General features: G+C 49.9%; 1 protein-coding gene across 1 annotated transcript in view; it reads right to left on the reverse strand.

Annotated features, from left to right (window-relative positions):
- The window catches only part of kmt2d (lysine (K)-specific methyltransferase 2D), a gene marked incomplete at its 5' end in the record, with an annotated part of 31,542 nt that overhangs the window by 7,288 nt on the left and 5,157 nt on the right, over window positions 1-19,097 (reverse strand). The window contains 28 exon segments of the mRNA XM_080534594.1: window positions 26-3,184; window positions 5,136-5,368; window positions 5,518-5,584; window positions 5,920-6,004; window positions 6,105-6,228; window positions 6,325-8,153; window positions 8,303-8,397; window positions 8,527-8,694; window positions 8,773-10,407; window positions 10,520-10,570; window positions 10,664-10,737; window positions 10,919-11,157; window positions 11,254-11,323; window positions 11,508-11,681; window positions 13,603-13,671; window positions 13,798-13,887; window positions 14,007-14,139; window positions 14,258-14,388; window positions 14,532-14,654; window positions 14,772-14,960; window positions 15,109-15,327; window positions 15,479-15,588; window positions 17,676-17,840; window positions 18,099-18,280; window positions 18,375-18,479; window positions 18,609-18,725; window positions 18,889-18,989; window positions 18,992-19,001. Of these exon segments, the coding sequence (XP_080390720.1) occupies window positions 26-3,184; window positions 5,136-5,368; window positions 5,518-5,584; window positions 5,920-6,004; window positions 6,105-6,228; window positions 6,325-8,153; window positions 8,303-8,397; window positions 8,527-8,694; window positions 8,773-10,407; window positions 10,520-10,570; window positions 10,664-10,737; window positions 10,919-11,157; window positions 11,254-11,323; window positions 11,508-11,681; window positions 13,603-13,671; window positions 13,798-13,887; window positions 14,007-14,139; window positions 14,258-14,388; window positions 14,532-14,654; window positions 14,772-14,960; window positions 15,109-15,327; window positions 15,479-15,588; window positions 17,676-17,840; window positions 18,099-18,280; window positions 18,375-18,479; window positions 18,609-18,725; window positions 18,889-18,989; window positions 18,992-19,001 (9,747 nt within the window).

The following is a 19,097-nucleotide window of genomic DNA, read 5'->3' on the forward strand; positions in this document are numbered from 1 at the left end:
ACATTTGAGTACATAACTGACTTACCTCCATGTTACGTGGAGTCCCTTGCAGCTTCTGCTCCAGCATGGCCAGTTTGCTGTTGATGTGGCCGTTGATCTCATTGTGGATGCCATCAGAGGGCCTCTGAGCTGCCAGCTGCAGGTTCTTGGTTCTCAGGAGTTTCTGTAGTAACTGCTGGCCAGTCTCAGTTCTTTGGATCTGGGAGCCAGGGTCTCCTGCCATGTTTCCAGTGATACCAAACCCAGGGGTGTTGTTGGAACTGACCGGCTCACCAGTAGTTTCCCTCTTGATGGCCCCAGTGGGAGCCTCGCCCCCTCCTTCACTGTCACATTGCACCTCTCTGGGCTCCTGCTTGATGTTCTGCAAGGTCATCTTATACAAAGCACCTTCTCTTGAGCCTGGTGGTGGGCCCTGGCTCTCACTGCCCTGTTGTGGTGGCTGCTGTTGTTGTGCACTGTGACCTTGCTGAGGCGAGGGCCCATTGGGGGGAATATGGGCCTGTGTTGCTTCATTGCTTGAGGTCTGAGGCTCAGCTTTGAGGCCTGGATAATCCAGAGGACTCTTGGCTCCAGGGGACCTTAGAGGAGAGGCTTTGATTTGAGTGAAAGGACTCCCTTTCCCAGCTCCACTGTCAGCTGGGGAGACAACATGGGCGGAGTGAGGTGTGCCTGGGGTAGCAGGGCTCGTGCCAGCTTCTTGTTTGTAGCCAGAGGGGCCTGCGGGGGAGCCTGCGTGGGAAGGAGAGCCCTGGAAACGCCCAGAAGCCATATGGGGCTGTTGTTGGATGACTTGGTTGGGGTTTGGTTGCCGCATCCCCATTGCCTGGGCCATGGCATGACGCTGTTGGTCTCCAGGCGAGTTGGACATAGACTGACGGGGCGACATTGGCCTGATGAGGCGGGCCGAGGGCGGCCCACGTACCTGCCCCATGGGGGACCGAGCCATAGGGACCTGGCCCCTCATCATCTGCTGCTGCATCATCTGCTGCTGAACACTGAGGGCATACTGAGGGGAGGCTCCTGGCTGGCTTGGGTGTTGTTGCCCAGCTCCCATCATACCTGGCTGCTGCATCTGAGGAGTCCCACCTGGGGGTTGTCCCATCATCCCTGGCTGTTGTGGGGGGCCCACTGCCCCTGGTTTCCCCAGCGCTCCATAATGCATCTGCTGCTGTGCTTCCATCGCTGGCATCCGCTGGCCCATCTGTTGAACTTGTCCAGGTGGACCTTGAGGCCTCATCTGGCCCTGTCCTACGGACATCCTCAGCATCTGTCCCTGCTGGAGCTGCCTCTGAGCGATCATGGCCTGGATGTGCTGTATCTGCTGGTTAGGGGGGAGGTGGCGGAGCTGGGGGTTCTGGGCGATGATCGCCTGAATGTTCACAGGGGGGCGTAACTGCCCAGGTGGGACTCCAGGCCTCTGAGGCATCATCCCCTGCTGAGCCCTCATCATGCCCATCTGTCCCATCATGGCTTGCTTCTGCTGCTGGGCCATGAGGGCCTGTTGCTGTGGACTTGGGTGGCCCACCATACCGGGCTGAGCAGGGTGGTTCTGCCCCATCACATTCTGTAGTTGTCCCATCCCATCATGCTGCTGTCCAGTGAGATCTTGCGATTGCTGCATAGCATTCTGACCCACTTGCTGTTGCTGCTGTTGTTGTTGTTGGGCCATGTAACACATTTGCTGTCCTTCCTGCTTCACTGTGACTAAACTAGGCTTGTCAGCATTGAGGGAGGTCTGCCTCTGTAGAGAGAGTTGAAGTTGCTGCTGCTGCTGTGCTTGTGGTACTTGAGGATGCATGCCAGCCTGCTGGTTTCCTAAATACCCTGGTTGCTGTTGAAGTCCTGATTGAGCATTTAGAGACGGCTGTTGCAGGGGTGCCTGTTGCTGCTGCTGACTCATGTACATCTGGGTCTGCTGCTGCTGCTGTTGCTGTTGCTGTCCCACTGACACCTGTTGATCTCCAGTAGACCCTGGTTGGGCCATCTGAATGGGAGTTGAAGGTCCACCCTGTTGTGGTGGGGTTCTCGGACTGAGGATCCCTCCCTCTTTGGAGTTTTGGGAGTCCTGGGTGAAACCCTGCTGCATGCCCTCTGTTGCCCCCTGTGGTTGAGGTGTAACTCTAGAACTTCCCGCTGAAGGAGAGGATCCCACTTGAGGGGTGGCCGGCTGGGGGAGTCCCCCCTGCTCTTGAGACTGGTTGGGTTGGTTGATAAAGCCCTGTGTTGGTTGCCTGTGCTGTGCCACTTGTTGCTGTTGTTGTTGTTGTTGTTGTTGTTGTTGTTGTTGTTGTTGTAACTGTGCAAGGTTCTTAGCAGCATTCTGCTGCTGCTGAGAGAGGAGCATGCGCTGGGCCAGAATGCTCTGCTGCTGAGGTGTGAGTGGGGCCTGCGGCCCTCGGAGCCCATGGTGCTGGGGTCCCACTACTCCCTGTTGGCCCATCATCACCTGAGGCCTCTGCTGCTGTGGTGGCCCAATTGGCTGATTACCCATCATCCCTGGCTGGGCTGCCATCATTCCTTGAGGCTGGTTCATGGGCTGCCCTCCCATGAGGGTCTGTGGTGGCTGGGCCACAGGCTGGCCTACAACCATGCCCTGGGGCACCTGGTTGCCCATCATCCCCTGTTGAAGATTTGGTTGTTGTTGTTGGGCCATCATGGGGTTCCCTATCACACCCGGCTGTGGCTGGGCCATCATTCCTGGCTGCTGGCCCTGATGTGGCATTGGCTGCTGACCCATCATCACCTGTTGTTGTTGTTGTTGTTGTTGCTGTTGTTGTAGTTTCTGGACCATCTGCATCCTGTGCTGAAGTTGTCTCTCTTGCAGAAGTCGTGGGTCTGCTCCTTGGACTCCGGGACCCTGTGGGAAAAATCCTGCAGGAGGACCAGGGGCACCAGGTGGTCGGGCTCCTAGAGCTCCAGGGTGCTGGGGTTGGGCTCCTCCCATGAAGGGCTGCACTTGGGGCATCCTGACAGGCATTGCTCCTTGAGGCATAATCCCAGGTGGCTGGCCCATCATGGAAGCCCCCTGCTGGCCTATCATCATCTGCCCAGGCATCTTGGAGAGCATGTGGGGCCCCGGGGTAGAAGGCCCTGGGGCAAGAAGGCCAGACCCCTGCTGGTGCTGCTGCTGCTTGCTTCTGTACTCAGCAATTAGATTGGTGTGCTCCTTCTGCTGCTTACGCACCTGAAACGTCAATAGAAATACAGGTTACCAGGGGGGTATTCCAGAAAGTGGGATACATGAGTAAGCGTGCTAACTTTAGTCAGACCTCGGATCACGAATCCTTCAGAGCTAACCTATTCTCTCGCAGGTTAAGTCAACTCTATCCTGAATTTGATGACACATGTTCACATGAATGACCAATCAAATCAGATTCCCACACTCCTGCTAAATAAAGACATTATTAAAGCATGAAGAATAAAACAGGGCTTAAAGTGGGAAAAAAATCCTGTGCCTGAAACTTTTTCTTGGGGAGGGGAGCTTCTTGTCTCAATGTTTAAATGCATTAATACTATTTTATAGTCAATACAAAATATGTCTCAATGTTAAAATGCATTAATACTGTTTTATAGTCAATACAAAATATATGTCTCAATGTTAAAATGCATTAATAATGAAGCCATGGCTCGTGTTTTATACTCAATACAAAATAAAATAATATATTTAGATGTCTTTAAAAGGCCAAACTGATTGCATCACTTATTAAGCCACTATCACTATAACAATACAGAATTAAATATATACATGTCTTTAAAAGAACAAACTGATTACTTATTAAGCCACTATCACTTATATTCTCCTTCTTGGCACCACGTCCCATAAGGCTTCCCGTCACTACTCAGGGTTTTTCCTGGCTCAAAATGAGGCGGAGGTGGTACCAGTGGTGTTTGACATCGGGGGGGACCCATGAAGCAGGGCTGTCTGGGGGTCCTTAAACGAGCATCAAACACTTAATTTCTTGCATTCTGGTGAATTGATATGCACCAATTTGTGCCCTTTTTCCATCAATTTATGGTGGAAATGTAATTATATATGTAAAGGAAAAAACAATATTCAGGCACCAGATGACCATTCAAAATATAATGTAATATAATGCAATATAAGGCTCTCAGGCATTCTGTACTTTCAAATATGTATTCTCCTTGAGCAGTCAACATCAACTATCAGCTGTTTCGCTAGCAAACACGAAAGCTAACTTATTTGTGAAACAGCGCCCCCGCCACCACGTCGGCACAGTGCCGCAATTGCAGTTAGAAACGACAGAAATCCACCGAGTGCATTTCTGTCATTTCTGTCGGCTGCCTCATAGTTCTCTATGCAGGAAAAACCCTGCTACTCTCCTCTATCCATGCCCAGCGCCAGTCTTCGCCAGGTTTAAGAAACTTGGCTTCCATTTGAATAGACTCTTACTAAAGTTAGCGGGCTGCTAAAAGCGAACGTCTCTACAAGCTAACATTACACTCATTCAAACTTCTTAAGGCCCGCCCCACTACTCTGCCTCCGATTGGCTAGAAGTCGTTGGTTGGCTTGAGCAATGTGATACCATTGGTAGGCGGAACTGTCTCTTTGCTGAAGATGACTCTTTAAATTACGATGTAAACAAATAGCATGTGATTTTTTATTTATTTTTTGCTCAAAATTCCCCCGCGCCGGAGAACTTTAAGCCCTGATAAAATGTGCATGTGGATACAATGATAAAAGCAATAGTTGAGATGAGCATGTTATAGCTTTTCTAATTTATTTGAATATTTTCTAGTAATACCTTTTCTTCAAATCACCATATTTTCCACAATTGTAGACCACAATTGTACAGAGGCTAATTTAGCAAATATCATATTGTAATGTGTTAACATATTTTATCAAATCTAAAGCGCTACTATAACCCCCCAGGCGCCATGTTTATGCCACAATCAGTAATTAATTCATCAAGATGTCTTTTGTATATATAAATGTATGATATATACCCATTGATTCCTGAAGAATATTACTTATATGATCTTAATACAAGAGTTACTCCATCATAACGCAAAATATTACTCTGTTTTACTCCAATGTTTCCAAATAGGAATGTAAACACATATTGGAGAGCATGACGGTCAATAACAAGGCATGGCTTTTCTTCGTGTCTACCAACCTGGTCCAGCTGCTTCTGGATCTTGCTCTGCTCCTCAGTAACCAGTTTGAGTTTCTCTGCGTCTGCCTCAGCAAACTCCCGGCCTGCCTTCTTAGCAGTGCGCTGCTTGGCACACAGAGCCTTGCGAGACTTGCGGTGAGCTCCAATCTGCTCCTCCAGGAACTTGAGCTGCATCTGGAGTAGCTGCTGGGTGTGAAGAAGCCACTCCTCATACTGGTGTTGCTCTGCGTCGTCTGGGAGGTAGCAGTAGAAAGGGGGAAAAAACATGGAATAACGAGCAATTGTATTTTGGTTGTTCTAAACTAAACTAAACTAAATGGTTGTTCATCAACTGAGATACGGATAAATCAGATAATTATTAAGAGAGGAAAAGTAGACATACTGATGATCCCTTGCACAAACTGAGGAGGGTTCGGTCTTGATTGTGTTGAGTCACTGCTTTCCCCCTCCTTAAAAAAAGAAAATATAACATTTTTTATATCTCATGAAAAACTTATGACTGTGTTTAGAGATCGCAATATATAATTTATATGCCATTTAGCAGATGCTTTCATCCAAAGAAACATATTGTGTGGATAAAATGTTTTTTTATATACACGGTCCCAGCAGTGAACAAACCCACAACCTTCAATTCACGAATGCCATGCTCTACCAACTGAGCCACACAGGACCTGAGTTCACAGCAACTGATCTGTTTTATAGTGTTAATATTCAGGGAAATGTGTCTTTCAGCATTTTAGAAACTACAACTGGTTGGATACTGGGGGAAGTTTGAGGAACCTACCTTAGATGGCCCAGATACAAGTTGACTTTGTGGATCTGTTCCTGGGGCTGAAGCAAGCCTCTGAGCCAAGAGAGAAACTTGTTGCCTGGGAGAAAAGCACAGAAAACCACTGATACCAAAATCTATACAATATGAGAGGTCAGACAATGGGGCAAGTTTGTTTTACAGACATGTATAAAAAGTACCTGTTGATTCCAGGGGGAACCCCCATTGGGTCTTGCGCCAACACTCTCTTGATGCCCTTCAGTGCCACCATCTTTGCCTTGGCGATGGGATCCATAATGTCATCGGTCACAAACTTGTCAAGATCTGTGACAAAGAGAAAACAACATAAAAACAGGTCAAACCATTTGATGGAAAACATGATTCAATCATGAAACAATTTCAATAGCTCCTATTGATTACCTTTATCAGGGAAGAAGTTGTTGGACAGAGATGACTGTTTCACCAATTGTTGTTGTTGTTGTTGTAGTTGCTGCTGTTGAGGATTAAGTCCTGGGTGAATACCCCCAGGCTGTCCCACTCTCATCATGCCCTGTTGTTGGGCCATAGCCATATGTGATGGAGGTGGCATACCAGCTCCCATGAGCCTTTGCTGCTGCAGGATGTGTTGTGGGCGGGGCACCATGCCTGGCTGTCCCATGATTCCCTGGGGTGGGGGCCGGTGGTGCTGGGGAAGCATGATCTGGCCCTGCTGGTTAGGCTGCTGCTGAGGTGGGATGCCAAGCATATGAGCAGCCATCCCTCCCTGGTGAAGGGAGTTGAGCTGCTGTTGTTGTTGTTGTTTCTGAAGCTCCTTCTTCTCATGTTCCAGTAGATCCTGGATCAACAGGGGCAGCTCACTGGCTTCAAGAGAACTCTCTACTTTGGCCAAATCTACAGCAGGGGAGTGTTGGCCCCCTACATCTGGCAGCCCCAGAGGGTCATTGCCCAGGTCAGGGTGAGGGTTAGCTGGGGGAAAGGACAATGGATCAGCTTGACCTGGCAGAGGGTATGTGAGCCCTCCTAAACGTACAGAGCTCAGTGAGGCTGCAGGCTGGTTCTCTGGCTGAGCGGGGGGCTTGGCTGGAGCCGTGGACCCACCGAGCAGCATGGACACCGCCTCTCCCATCTCATCCTTCACCACCGCATGAGTTGTCTGCAGCTGAGGGGTCATGCCTCTTTCTTCCAGCTTTATTCTGGAGAGGTTGACAGTCTCAGGTGAGAGGGTTGCAGAGGACATGGAGCCCCCTGTTGTTGGAGGGCCAGTTATGAGAGGGTTCTGCACTGCAAACTCAGCCTTTGGTTTGTGTTCCACCTTGATGTCTGGGGCCACTAAGGAAGATGAGGGACCTGGTGCTTCACCCTCTGCTTCCACCAGCCGAAGCTGGTCTGAAAACACATCTTTAGGGTCTCCCTGGTCAAGCTCAGGGTCAGTGTAAGCCAGCAGGTCAAACTCATCACTGTTGAGTAAGTCGTCAAGATGTGGGTCAGTGGTCTCCAGGTTGTCCAGGTTTCCCAGGTCATCGTCGCCCTTATCAGGATCAAGGTCAAGGGCCAAGTCATCCTCATCCTCCACTCCGCCTTCCCCAGGTGCATCACCTAGACCTTTGGGAACAAAATGGTCTTCCAGGTCAGGCTCTGGCAGGTCAACACTGGAGTCCACTGGGGCAGCCTGGGGCTCTCCAACTACATTAGTTTGTGGAGGATGATGCTGGTGACCAGAGTGCGTGCTCAGAGTATTGCGTGTTGGAGTGGTTGCCTGAGGCTGGAGTTGGGATTGGAGCGAAGGGACAGGGCTCTGCTGGGGTAGTAATAATGCCAGGCCACCCTGCTGCAGCCCATGCCTTGTGTCTCTGACCCCCTCTGCCTGAGGGTCTATAGCCTGAGGCAATGGATGCTGAGCAAAAGGAACAGTCATTTCCTGTTGGGGCATGTAGAGGCGTTGTCGGACCTGGGGGGGCCCTCGTGGCAGAAACTGGGGCCCCAGGGGCAACCTCTGTGCGTTGTGCCTCAGCTCGATGAACTGCGGTGGTGGTCCAGGGCCCATGGCCTGCATGGCTTCTCCTCCAGGGCTCGGGCCTAGGGCTCGGGCACTAGCCATGCCCTGCATTGCCTGGATGTTGAGAGGAGGGTTGAGGTGGTGCCTGGGGCCCACAGCCTCCATGCCAGTTGGCTGGGGAAATCTCCGTGGACCAGGGCCCTGGCCAGGGAATGGAGGGCGAGCATACATCTGGGGGTTGGTGGGTGGTTGCCTACGAGAGAGAAATACACACAAACAATTAGTCAGAGCATTGTAAGTCTAGTTAAAAGAGTGGGTGTTTTAATTTAACAACCAGAATGCCTTTTTCATGTACATACATATGTGTGTCTAAAGAAACATTCATTTGACAGTGTAGTGTACCTGAGTGCATTGGGGTCCATCATAGCAGGTGTCCCTGGGGGCAGGGGCATCTTCCCTGCCAATGCAGCCTGGGCTCCGGCAGCAGCAGCACGATCCTACAGAAACAAGTAGCAGCAAGAGCATACTCAGTAACCATAAAGAAACACTAACCAAAAAAAAGGCAAAAATAAGTCCAACATAATTGCTGATCTTTTGCCATACTGGTTGACAAAGTATAGGCCTACCTGTGGGTAAGGTGGTGGTGCCCGGTGGGTTTTATCTTGCTGATAAGATGCTATCTCTCCTCCAGGCCAATTGGGGGCAGCACTATTGGCTGCTGCAGCCTCTTTCTCTTGTCGTATTGAGTTTCTCTGCATTTGTTGTCTGATCAAAAACTCCCTCAATCTCTGTCGCTACAAGCAAAAAGCAAAAAGCAGTCAGTATCTACCAGGCCTATAAATTAAAAATAGATTATTTACTTGATAATGTACCTGTCTGTGCTTCTCCAGCTCAGGGGGGCTGAGGCCAACAAGTGCAGGATCCAGCATCTCTGGCATCTCCTGGCCACCTGCCATAGCCTGGGGATGAGGTGCATCCGGTAGGCGGACAGCTGTGGCATCCTGAGCACCAGAGGGAAGAGGCATCCTGGAGTGGAAGTTGTCAGCACTCATGGCCTGAGCTTGGGGTTGAGGTTGCTGGAGCTGGGCCATCTGGGCATCACCAAAGGGCATGCGTGCCTGTGGCTGGGTCATCTGATAGGTACCCATGCTGGGGCTGCGGCTGAAAGCAGGCAGTGCAGATGTCTTCCCAGAGAGAGGATCCCCCATAGGGGTGGAGGACGGGGGGAGTGAAGGTGGCTGGTTCGGGTGAGGTGAGCCTCTGTAGCTAGGGGTGCCTTCTGGGGCAGCTGAGGTGGGCCGAGGGGGCTTGTGCAGAGTAGCAAAGGGGTCTCTAGACTGGGGGCGGGAGGGGGGCCGGGAGTAGGGGTCAGGGGACTGGAAGCGAGGAGTAGCCGGTGACTGGACAGAGAAGGCGTCATTGGAAAGGGTTCCTGGAGTGAGGGGGGACTGAGAGCTGCCCTGGGACTGTGGGCTGGAGGGCACTCTGGAACAGGAGTCCTGCTGAGCAACAGGGTGCCTCTGGGGCAGAGGGGAGCAGCTGTCTCCAGACTGGGGCCGCGGGGTGAGGGGGAGCTGAGCATAGGGGTCAATGAATGGGGTGGAGGGAGACTGTCTGTAGCCTTCAGAGGGATGGTTGGGGGAAGCTCCAGGGAGGAGTGCCCCACCCTCCCCTTGGTGCATCCTGGGCGTCATGGGTGCCTTGAACAACCCATCTCCAGACTCTAGCATCCCTGCAGGGGAGCCAGTACCCATGTCCTGCCGCCCAGTAGAGGAGGAGCGGGGAGAGGGGGCACTCATATCAGCCCTATACTGCACCATCCCTGCAGGAGAGGACACCATCGCAGAGGGGGAGGGGGATGAACTGTATTCTTGACGGCCCATCCCTTGCTGGATTCGGAAAGGGTCTCCATAGTGGGTGGTGTGGGGTGGCGAGAAAAGAGGGGATTCCCCGGGTGCACCACCCCTCGACCGAGGGCTTTCTGGAGGTCCTAAGGGCTCCTGAGAACCATGCTGTGACTGTGGCAAGTGTCCCTGCTGCAGCTGTGGTCTAAAGAAGGGGTCAACCTGCTGGGCCCGCCGTGGAGTTCCAGGGGTCCCTGGTTGCATGTCGAAGGGGCCGAGACTGGCCGGCCGTCCCTGAGGAGGACCCTGTGGGCCGGATTGGGGGTAACCTGAGGAGGCCTGCAGAGGGCTGGCACCGGCCTGGGAGTATGGGGTAGAAGGATGGGAGTGAGGGTGGGAGGATTGGTGAGGCAGCTTGGCAAAGGGATCTGTCCTGATATCTGCCGACCCCGGAGTCTTGAGGGGGCCATCCGGGAAAAAGGCGGAAGAGGATCCCGAGTCTGGTGGGAAAGGGTAGGGGCTCTCTGCAGAGCTGGGTTGGGAGGTGGTGGATATAGAACCTGAGGGTGGAGGGATCTGGAGGTGCAGACTAGGCCTTTCTCCTTTCACCCGCACAGTCCCAGGCTCTGTCTTGATGGGCCTACACACCTGGCTCTCTGCCTGCTGTGGGACAGGAGTGAGAGGAGTTAGACAGAAGCTAATGGAGGAGACAAAATGTATACAGTAGGCAAGAGTCACATATTTGCTACTATGAACTAATCCCCAAAGCCCTCACCTTCTGTGCCTTGTTGATCCGCTGAGACGCTCTGTTATCTTTGGCCTTTTGCTGGAGGGGTAAAATCAGAGGGAAATATTCAGTAACTGCTGGAGATGCAACCTTGCCGACAAAATGTTCCCTAAAGGATAAGTGAGACCTTACCAGAAAAGGAACCTTGTCAGCAGCTGACACCTTCCTCCAGATCTTCATGATCTGTTTACAACGGCTAGACCAGTCTGTTACACGGAAGAGAGAATTACAACTCCAAACATTGCCATTCCAGCACATCAAACAACAACAAAACATTTGAAATGATACATTTTGAGGGATATAAAAATTGTAAAAATAAAAGGTTTCACTAGAACTTCAAAAACAGTTTGAAAACATCTGAGGGCATAGAAAATGCACATTTCTCACCTGGATAGTCCTGCCTGAGCGTGGGGAAGTTGGTATTGGCGAAGAGCACTGGGGAGATAGTGGAGAGTTCTCCCAGCTCCTCGTCCTTCTCCCAGCGCTGGAGGCTGCGCTGGTTGTAGGACAGGCCGTCACCCTCCCCATCAGTAGGTGTGGGTGGGGTGGAGGGGGTGGCTGGAGTGGAAGGGGTAGCCCAGGGACTCTCCTCCCCTCCATCTGGACTGAATAGCCCTCCCCGGTCCCTACACACCACCAGAGGAGAAGGTGAAAATGAGGCAACAGATCATTTACATTGCAAAATGAAGAATAAAAATAGGACAAATGAGAGCTACCCTTACCGCATGTCGAAGAAAGGGGACTGAGAGAGACCAGGAAAGGAGTCCATCATACCGGCTGAGGGCAGGGACCCTGTAAGAGATCCTTGCATGAGTGTAGCATTCAACATTTTACAGACTGATAACATGCCCCCATGCAAGGTCCTCCATCAACAAAACACATGAAACTGCTATATCTGTAAATGAACACTGCTGTTCTCAGCTATTAGTACACTATTCCTTCCTCTGTGAGCTCTGCAGGCTCTCCATCCCTTTACCTGAGAGGAGAGTTCTCTGTGGCAGCCCGCCGCGGCTGAGCTCCCCCTTGCTGCCCTCCAAGATGGGCCTCATGCTGCTCTGCAGGGAGCCCCCCAGAGATACCCCCTCAGACACACCCAGAACTTTCCGGAAGAACTGCTCAGAGTCTTGACTCTCCACCCCTTGTGGAAGACCTGGGACAGACAACAGAAGAGTGTTTAGACAGTGGGCACCAACATCCCATAACCAGCCACCTGACTAATAGCTAGGATTTGGTATCGAGACCCGGTTCCTTGTTGGTACCGGTTCCAAAATGGCCAGAACCGGCCAGATCAAAAACACGTTGGAAACACGTTGGAAACCCATTGGAAACCCGTTGGAAACCCCCATTTTCAAACTGTTTACCATTTAATGCGAGCTAAGCAATAGTCTATTTAGGGATGCAGTGATACCCCTTTTTCTTTTTTCAGACCAAATGCGTCGTGCGAGTGTGGCGCAGAGGACCAAACCGCAGACCATATTATCCTGGATTGCCCGGTGTACCACCCACCCAACGGGATGCATGGTCTGTCGGTATTAGATGACGAGACGATGACGTGGCTTCTGGAGGGGTGTCCAGAAATATAGCCCGGGTGAGCCCCTCAACCAGGTCTCGGGGTGGTAAAAGGGTAGCCCCTCGGCCCCGAGCCTGGTGGAGTGGAGAGGAAAAACAACTACCCATACGCCGAAGACCAAGTACAAGTACTTACATTTGGGTACTTGCGAGTACCGATACTTAATAACACCATTACAGTTCTAACAATGACTTTGAAAAGTAAGTAAGTAAGTACCGTATTTTCCGGACTATAAGTCGCGCTTTTTTTCATAGTTTGGCTGGTCCTGCGACTTATAGTCAGGTGCGACTTATATATCAATATATATATAATTTCATACTGACTGACATGAACCAAGGAGTAAACATTACCGTCTACAGCGGACAGAGGGCGCTCTGGGCCGCTCTGGGCTTGTGACAACTATATGCTGCTCCTATACCACTGAGGAAATGAAACATTAGCTTGTTGAAGCTAAGCAAACGGTAGCTTGGTGAACTTGCTTACTGGTAACTTGCTTGTTGGACTCGCTGGCTTGTTATGTTCATTTAGCCTATTCAGCCTCCCAGGTATGTTCTTTATGCTATTGTGTTGCTGAATAACTGTTAATGTGTTATGTTAACATACCGGACTTCTATTCAGCCTGTTGTTCTGTGTGCTATTGTGTAGTTGAATAAACTTGCCTTTCCAGATTAAATGTCTGTTCTTGGTCTTGGATTTTGTGAAATATATTTCTAAATAAATGCGACTTATAGTCCAGTGCGACTTATATATGTTTTTTCCTCTTAATGTCACATCTTTTGACTGATGCGACTTATACTCCGGAGCGACTTAGTCCGGAAAATACGGTAAAGCTTTATTTATATAGCGCCTTTCGTACATGAAATGCAACTAACATGATTTAGTTTCAGCAGCTGTTCCTCACTTTCTGTCTGTAACAAATTAAAGATGTGACAGGGTCAGGTGTTTGTCATAATTAGAGAACACAGTCGTTGCTTTTGAACAGTCCTAAAACTTAAGTTTGTTTACAAGCCATGTATCAATAACACTCACCCGACTACAAAGCAGGAAGGCAGACGATCGTTATGTTGCCGTAAAGTGGTATCGGGAGCGGATGTATCAGAGAAGTTTTACGAGTAGGAGTACATGAGCATAGTATCGGTACGAGTACTGGTATCGGTATATCCCTATCCCTGCATCTAGTCTTCAAGGGGCAATGACAGGGTCTTACTGTTATAGCTACCAGAAGCAAAAGTGCATTCTACAATGGAATATGAATAATTAAGTAATATTTCACAGCATTTTAATATTGTAAAATTGATTAAATATGCACACCAAGAGCTTCACACGACCCCAAAGCCTTCCCAAAGGTTTCATTGGTAACCATTAAATAACCATTTAACCACCAAATAATCATTAAGAACTGGAACTAACCGATATGATAAAATCCTAACAATACCCAACCCTACTAAAGGCGCATGGACCAAATACAATAACAATAACAGAACGCAAAACTGGACTCTACCTTCACACTTCTCTGTGTCAGAACTTTGTGGTTCAGTAGAACTCTGCTCTTTGACAGATGAACATTGCTCTGTGACTCCTGCAAAACACAAAGAGACGATCAAATTCAGATGTTGATGAAGAGAGGAATAAAGACTTCACCTCAAGTGAGAGGTCTGCTCTAAGACTGCCGTACATTCTCTCCAGACACACATACCTGCTCCCTCTCCCTGAGCCTGGGATCCATCTCCCACTTCTTGCTTAAGGTGCAGAGCACCTCCCATCACCCGATCCCTGGCCTCCACTCCTATAATACACACAAACAGATGCACAGGTCACATACCATGCACAGATCACATCACACTCCCGTGTGACAAATCATTTCTGAGGGACACTATGTGGTGCATGTTATGCATGTGGCCTTACCCTCAGAGACAGTGGGTCTGGGTCCCGGGGCGGACAGCGAGGGCCGAAGAAGGCCCATGGCATGCCTCTGCCCTGGGGGTACCAGCAGGGCCTTCTTACTTAGGTCAATCAGGGTCTTGCCAAAGAACGCCTCCTGCAGAGAGAGCCATTGCTGATGTTAGCCAGTCCTATATGGAGGTGAATGATCACTGGATACTACAGGTTGCTCTGAGGGTTTTAATAACCTGTCAAAGGATGGTGAGCAAACATACCTGCAGATAACCTGGGAACATATCCTCCAGTTTGCTCTTCTTCCTGCCTCGCCGTTTCTTGGCCTGCTCCCCCTCCCCCTCGGCTGGCTTCTGCTCGGGGGGCCCTTCTATAGGCATGTCAGGGTGGGGCCCTATTAACAAATAGGCACATTTCGTTACACATTACAGTATTCCTATCCGTCCCTTGACAAAATGACAATAAGGATTTTGGGTTTGTTAGGGTTAGGGTTATTTCATTTTCCATTCATCTCAGCAAAGCAGATGGGTGGCTTGCCTTCGTCCAAGACTTTCTCTACTGGGTGTCCATCTGTGGCATTCTCTGCAGACAGATGGGGAAACATTGCCTTCTTCATCCGCGTGTGACACTTCCTCTGCCGCACCATGAAGCCTCCAATCCCTGCAGTAAGAAGGGGTTAAACCAATTAGCAGTTGGCTTGAATGTGACCACTATACTATACCAGTGATTACACATGTGAGTTTATAGGAAGAATTTTTATAATAGTAGCTCTTTAACCTGGTCTGTAGGGTTTCCTCTTCCTCTTCTTGGAATCCTCTGTCTCCTCTGCCCCTCCTTTCAGGCCGTCACAGTCAGCCATGCCCTCGGCGCCCCCCTCTGCACCCAGCTCCCTCTCAGCCCCGATCTCTCTGTCTGGGCTACCAGGGGGCTCCAGTTTAGGCTCACACTCCATGGGCTCCCCACAGGCTGAAAAGAGACCTAATCCAGACCAGTGGAAGAGTCAGACACGTTTGGTGCTCAAATACATGCATTCAAATAGCTCTCAAGAGATTTTGACATTTAGAGTTAGACCTATCTCCGTCCTTGGTAGATGAATGGGAGAAACCCCACTGACCTTTGCCCTCTTCCCCATCGCCCTCTCCCTCCTTCAGCTCCATGCCATCACACAGGGTGCCCAGGCGGGAGCGGCGTTGCCTCCTCTTGTGCAGGGGGGACATGGAGATGCTGCGCAGCAGGGACATGCCTGACTCAGTCAGCCACACCCCCTCCAACCGATAGAACTGGGGCTCTGGCTCTTTGATCTTCATTGCTGCCATTATGGATGACTCCACTACTGTGGAAGACAGGATATGTGGTCAGTGAGTCCTTTCACACACTTTTATTAAATCAAATGAGTGCCACTGTAACAAAAAGAAAACGGCAATAACTGAAGCAACAGTGTTGTGCACATTATTGGGTCTACTGAAGGATGGTCTATGGCTCACCTATCGGTTTAGGGACGTAGGGAGTGCAAGATGTGCAGGCAAATCCCTCATCAGAGGCTTGCTCCACCTCATCCTCAGTGTACAGACTCTCACACACAGCGTGCACCCATCTACAGAGACATATACAAAAGTTATTTTACATCACACACACTTTATGACATTAACTTACATACGAGACTGCTCTTTGTGGACTTCAGCTCCGCCTTCAACACCATCCTTCAGGCTAGTGACCAAACTACTAGACCTGGGTCTATCACACTCTATATGTGCATGGATCAAGGACTTCCTGACCGACCGCCCCCAGAGGGTGCGGGTGGGCCCCCACACCTCCACAGCCCTCAGACTCAGCACTGGGTCCCCCCAGGGCTGCGTGCTAAGCCCCATCCTCTACAACCTCTACACCTACGACTTCACCCCCGTCCACCCCAGCAACTCCATCGTAAAGTTTGCAGACGACACCACCGTGGTGGGATGCATCTCGGGGGGGGACGAGGCGGCGTACAGGGATGAGGTAGAGCAACTGAGCAAGCTGTGCAAGGTTAACAACCTGCTGCTGAACAAGTCAAAGACCCAGGAAATCATCGTAGACTTCAGGAGGAAAAAGTCCGAGATCCAGCCCCTGCTCATCGACGGAGAGAGCGTGGAGAGAGTCTCAACCCTCCGATTCCTGGGGATGCACATGCGGGATGACCTGACCTGGAAGGACAACACAAAAGCCACCATCAAGAAGGCACAACAGCGGCTATACACCCTGAGAGTCCTCAGGAAGGAACACAGCAAGCAGGAGATACTGGTGACCTTCTACCGCGGCGCAGTGGAGAGCATCCTCACCTACGGCATCTGCAACTGGTTCTCCAGCTGCACAACCGCGGAGAGAAATGCGCTACAGAGAGTCGTGAGAACAGCACAGAAGATCACCGGCGCCCCCCTCCCCTCTCTGGAAGAGCTGTACAACACACGCTGTCTCAGGAAGGCCTCCAAGATCTCCAGGGACCCGACCCACCCTGGGTACGAACACTTTACCAGGCTGCCCTCGAAAAGGCGGTTCAGGACCTTGGCCGCAAGGACAAACAGACTGAAGAACAGCTTCTACCACAGGGCCGTCCAGGCCCTGAACACAGCAAAGACCTAGGTTCTGGGCCCTGGACAGTCTGGACGGATTGATGGCAGCTGCTGGACTGAAAAAATCAGGTGTAGTGCTGAGGCACAAATATGTACATTTCAAGCCTGCAAACTGCGACACTTTAAATAAATGTGCAATAACACTATTGTGCAATATGACAACCCTAGTCGTCTATCTGTACAGTATAGTATAGTGGATAGCGTACATAGCCTTTATTTATGTAAACCAGCTCCTTCCCTTCTTGTGATTTTTTTTTAAAGTTTTTTTTTTTCTTTCCTAACACCAGGGGAGCCACCCCTCCTAAATGTCGTTGTTTGGTACCTGTACTGTAGCAATGACAATAAAGACCATTCATTCATTCATTCATACAGGTCATATGGTGAGAGATATTATGGTTGGGTGATATCCAGATTTTCATGACTTCTTACCTTCCTGGCAAATATAGGTGAACACCTCAGTATTTTTAATTCCAACTGTTGCTAAGCCTCCAATGTTCCCAGGTCTGCCAATTATTTTACTGCCTTCTCAGGGAGTGTCAACTTTTAATTTTAATTGTAAATGTTGGTGTTGCCTATTATTTTACTTGTAACCTTCATTTCTACACCTCGATGGCCACCGTAGCTAGTGATGGAAAACAACATTTGCCTAAACATTAATAACAAAGAATAACAAAATCTAGTTCTTAATTAGCCACATCCCATTTTTTCCTATGGTTTCCAGAAAATACTTGATACTACTATCTTATCGCTCTCAGAAGAACATCAAAATGACCCTGTGGTAATGCCCTGATAATCAGTGATTTTGAAAGCATCAAATAGGCGTTTATTACAGTATGAACAGCAGACCCCAAAATGTTTAGATTTAGTAATGATCTAGGAGGAAATTTAGTTCTTACAGTATTGAAAGTCATACTGGCGGAATTTCAAAATACCCTGGTATGCGGCATTATCGGATACCAGTCCAACCCAAGCAGATACTATCTTGTTATGGAATAATTTATGGTATAAATCTACATAAATAACCATTCCCCACTAGTCTTCATTAGCTGAGTGTGTGTGTTTGAGTTCTACCCACCGGTCGCAGTGCTGGCACTGCAGCAGCAGCTCCTCCTCCATGAAGTTCTCCCTGCACACAGGGCATGTGACCAGGCTGGCGCAGGGCCCGCAATGGGTGTAGTTGTTCTGCCACTCGCAGTGGAACCCTGGGGAGCTGGCCCCACACTGCATACAGCACACACACCTGCATAGACAGGGCACAGACACAGGCCCAGTGAACCATCTGGTAAAGTGCTGGGGGTTATAGGTGCTTTCCAGTGAACAGGTGACTGAAGCCATACAGAGAACTGGGCTTGTGACGCTTGCTACAGGGAAGAGAGAGACGGTTTTGCATAATATGCAGATGCTAGTAAGATCATTTACATTTAAACCTTTTCAGAGCAACATGACTAGATGGGGTGTCATGGCAAAAGAGTAAGACTGAGCACATGAGCTCCATTACCATTTGCATTTCCAGCCCCCCTTGGGTACAGTGTGAAGGGGCGGGTCAAGACAGTAAGTGTGGTAACTGACATCACAGTCATCACACAGCAGCAGGCGGGCTGGGTCCGAGGCCTTCCCACACACCTCACACACGATACATTCAAGGCAACGCCAGCCTTTACGGAGCATCATTTTAGTAATCTACAGGGGAAGGGGGAGAGATACATTGTTTAATCGACGAGGCTGACAAATGTTGGATTCCTGTGCCAAAGAGAAACAGAGGGGTGGTGCTTACTTTGCTGTTCACACAGTATGGATGGTAACACTGGGCACACTGAGCACATGCCAACAGCTGCCCTTCCACTCCCTTTCCAAAACTGCCACACACGACACACATATCCTAGAGGGGGAGAGAGAGAAGGCAGGAGGGAGAGCAACGGTCAGTTTGTGTTACAGTGAAGATGTCGATGTCTGGATCCAACATTGTAAATGCCACGGTAATTGAAAATGTCAACCCGTGGAGAGTTACCTGAAGCAGGACAAATTTATCAGTGTTGGAGAAGAGCACCACTGTGTTCTGCATGGCATCGTCTTCCTCCTCCTCCTCCTCCTCTTTGCTCACTCCAGTTTCTGTTGTCATGCTCAGCTGTGGAAATAGACATAGAATGAATCACACTGACACTTAGTGCCAAACATCTTAGATTAACATGATATTGCTGGTATAATTTGCATCTACTGTAAGATCCACAATACAGTTTCCAGTGTAAGGAGGGATGGTTGAATGGGGGTGTCTGTCTCTTTTAACTCACCAAGAAGGCATCGATGCAGGAGGCCATGGCTTTCAGGCGTGACCTCCCTCCACGACCCCTCCCACTGCCACCCCCTCGAGGTCGCCGTTTCCTTGGAAACTGCTGCTCCGCCCCTGAAAGCCCCAAACCAACCGCTTCAGAGCAACTGACAGTGATAAGAACTGACAAAAACCATTCAATGCCTACCATTTCCCACCAGTTTAAAAAGC

The sequence above is a fragment of the Nansenia antarctica genome (genome assembly GCF_963989245.1).
Source record: "Nansenia antarctica genome assembly, chromosome: 6".
Classification (NCBI taxonomy): domain Eukaryota; kingdom Metazoa; phylum Chordata; class Actinopteri; order Argentiniformes; family Microstomatidae; genus Nansenia; species Nansenia antarctica.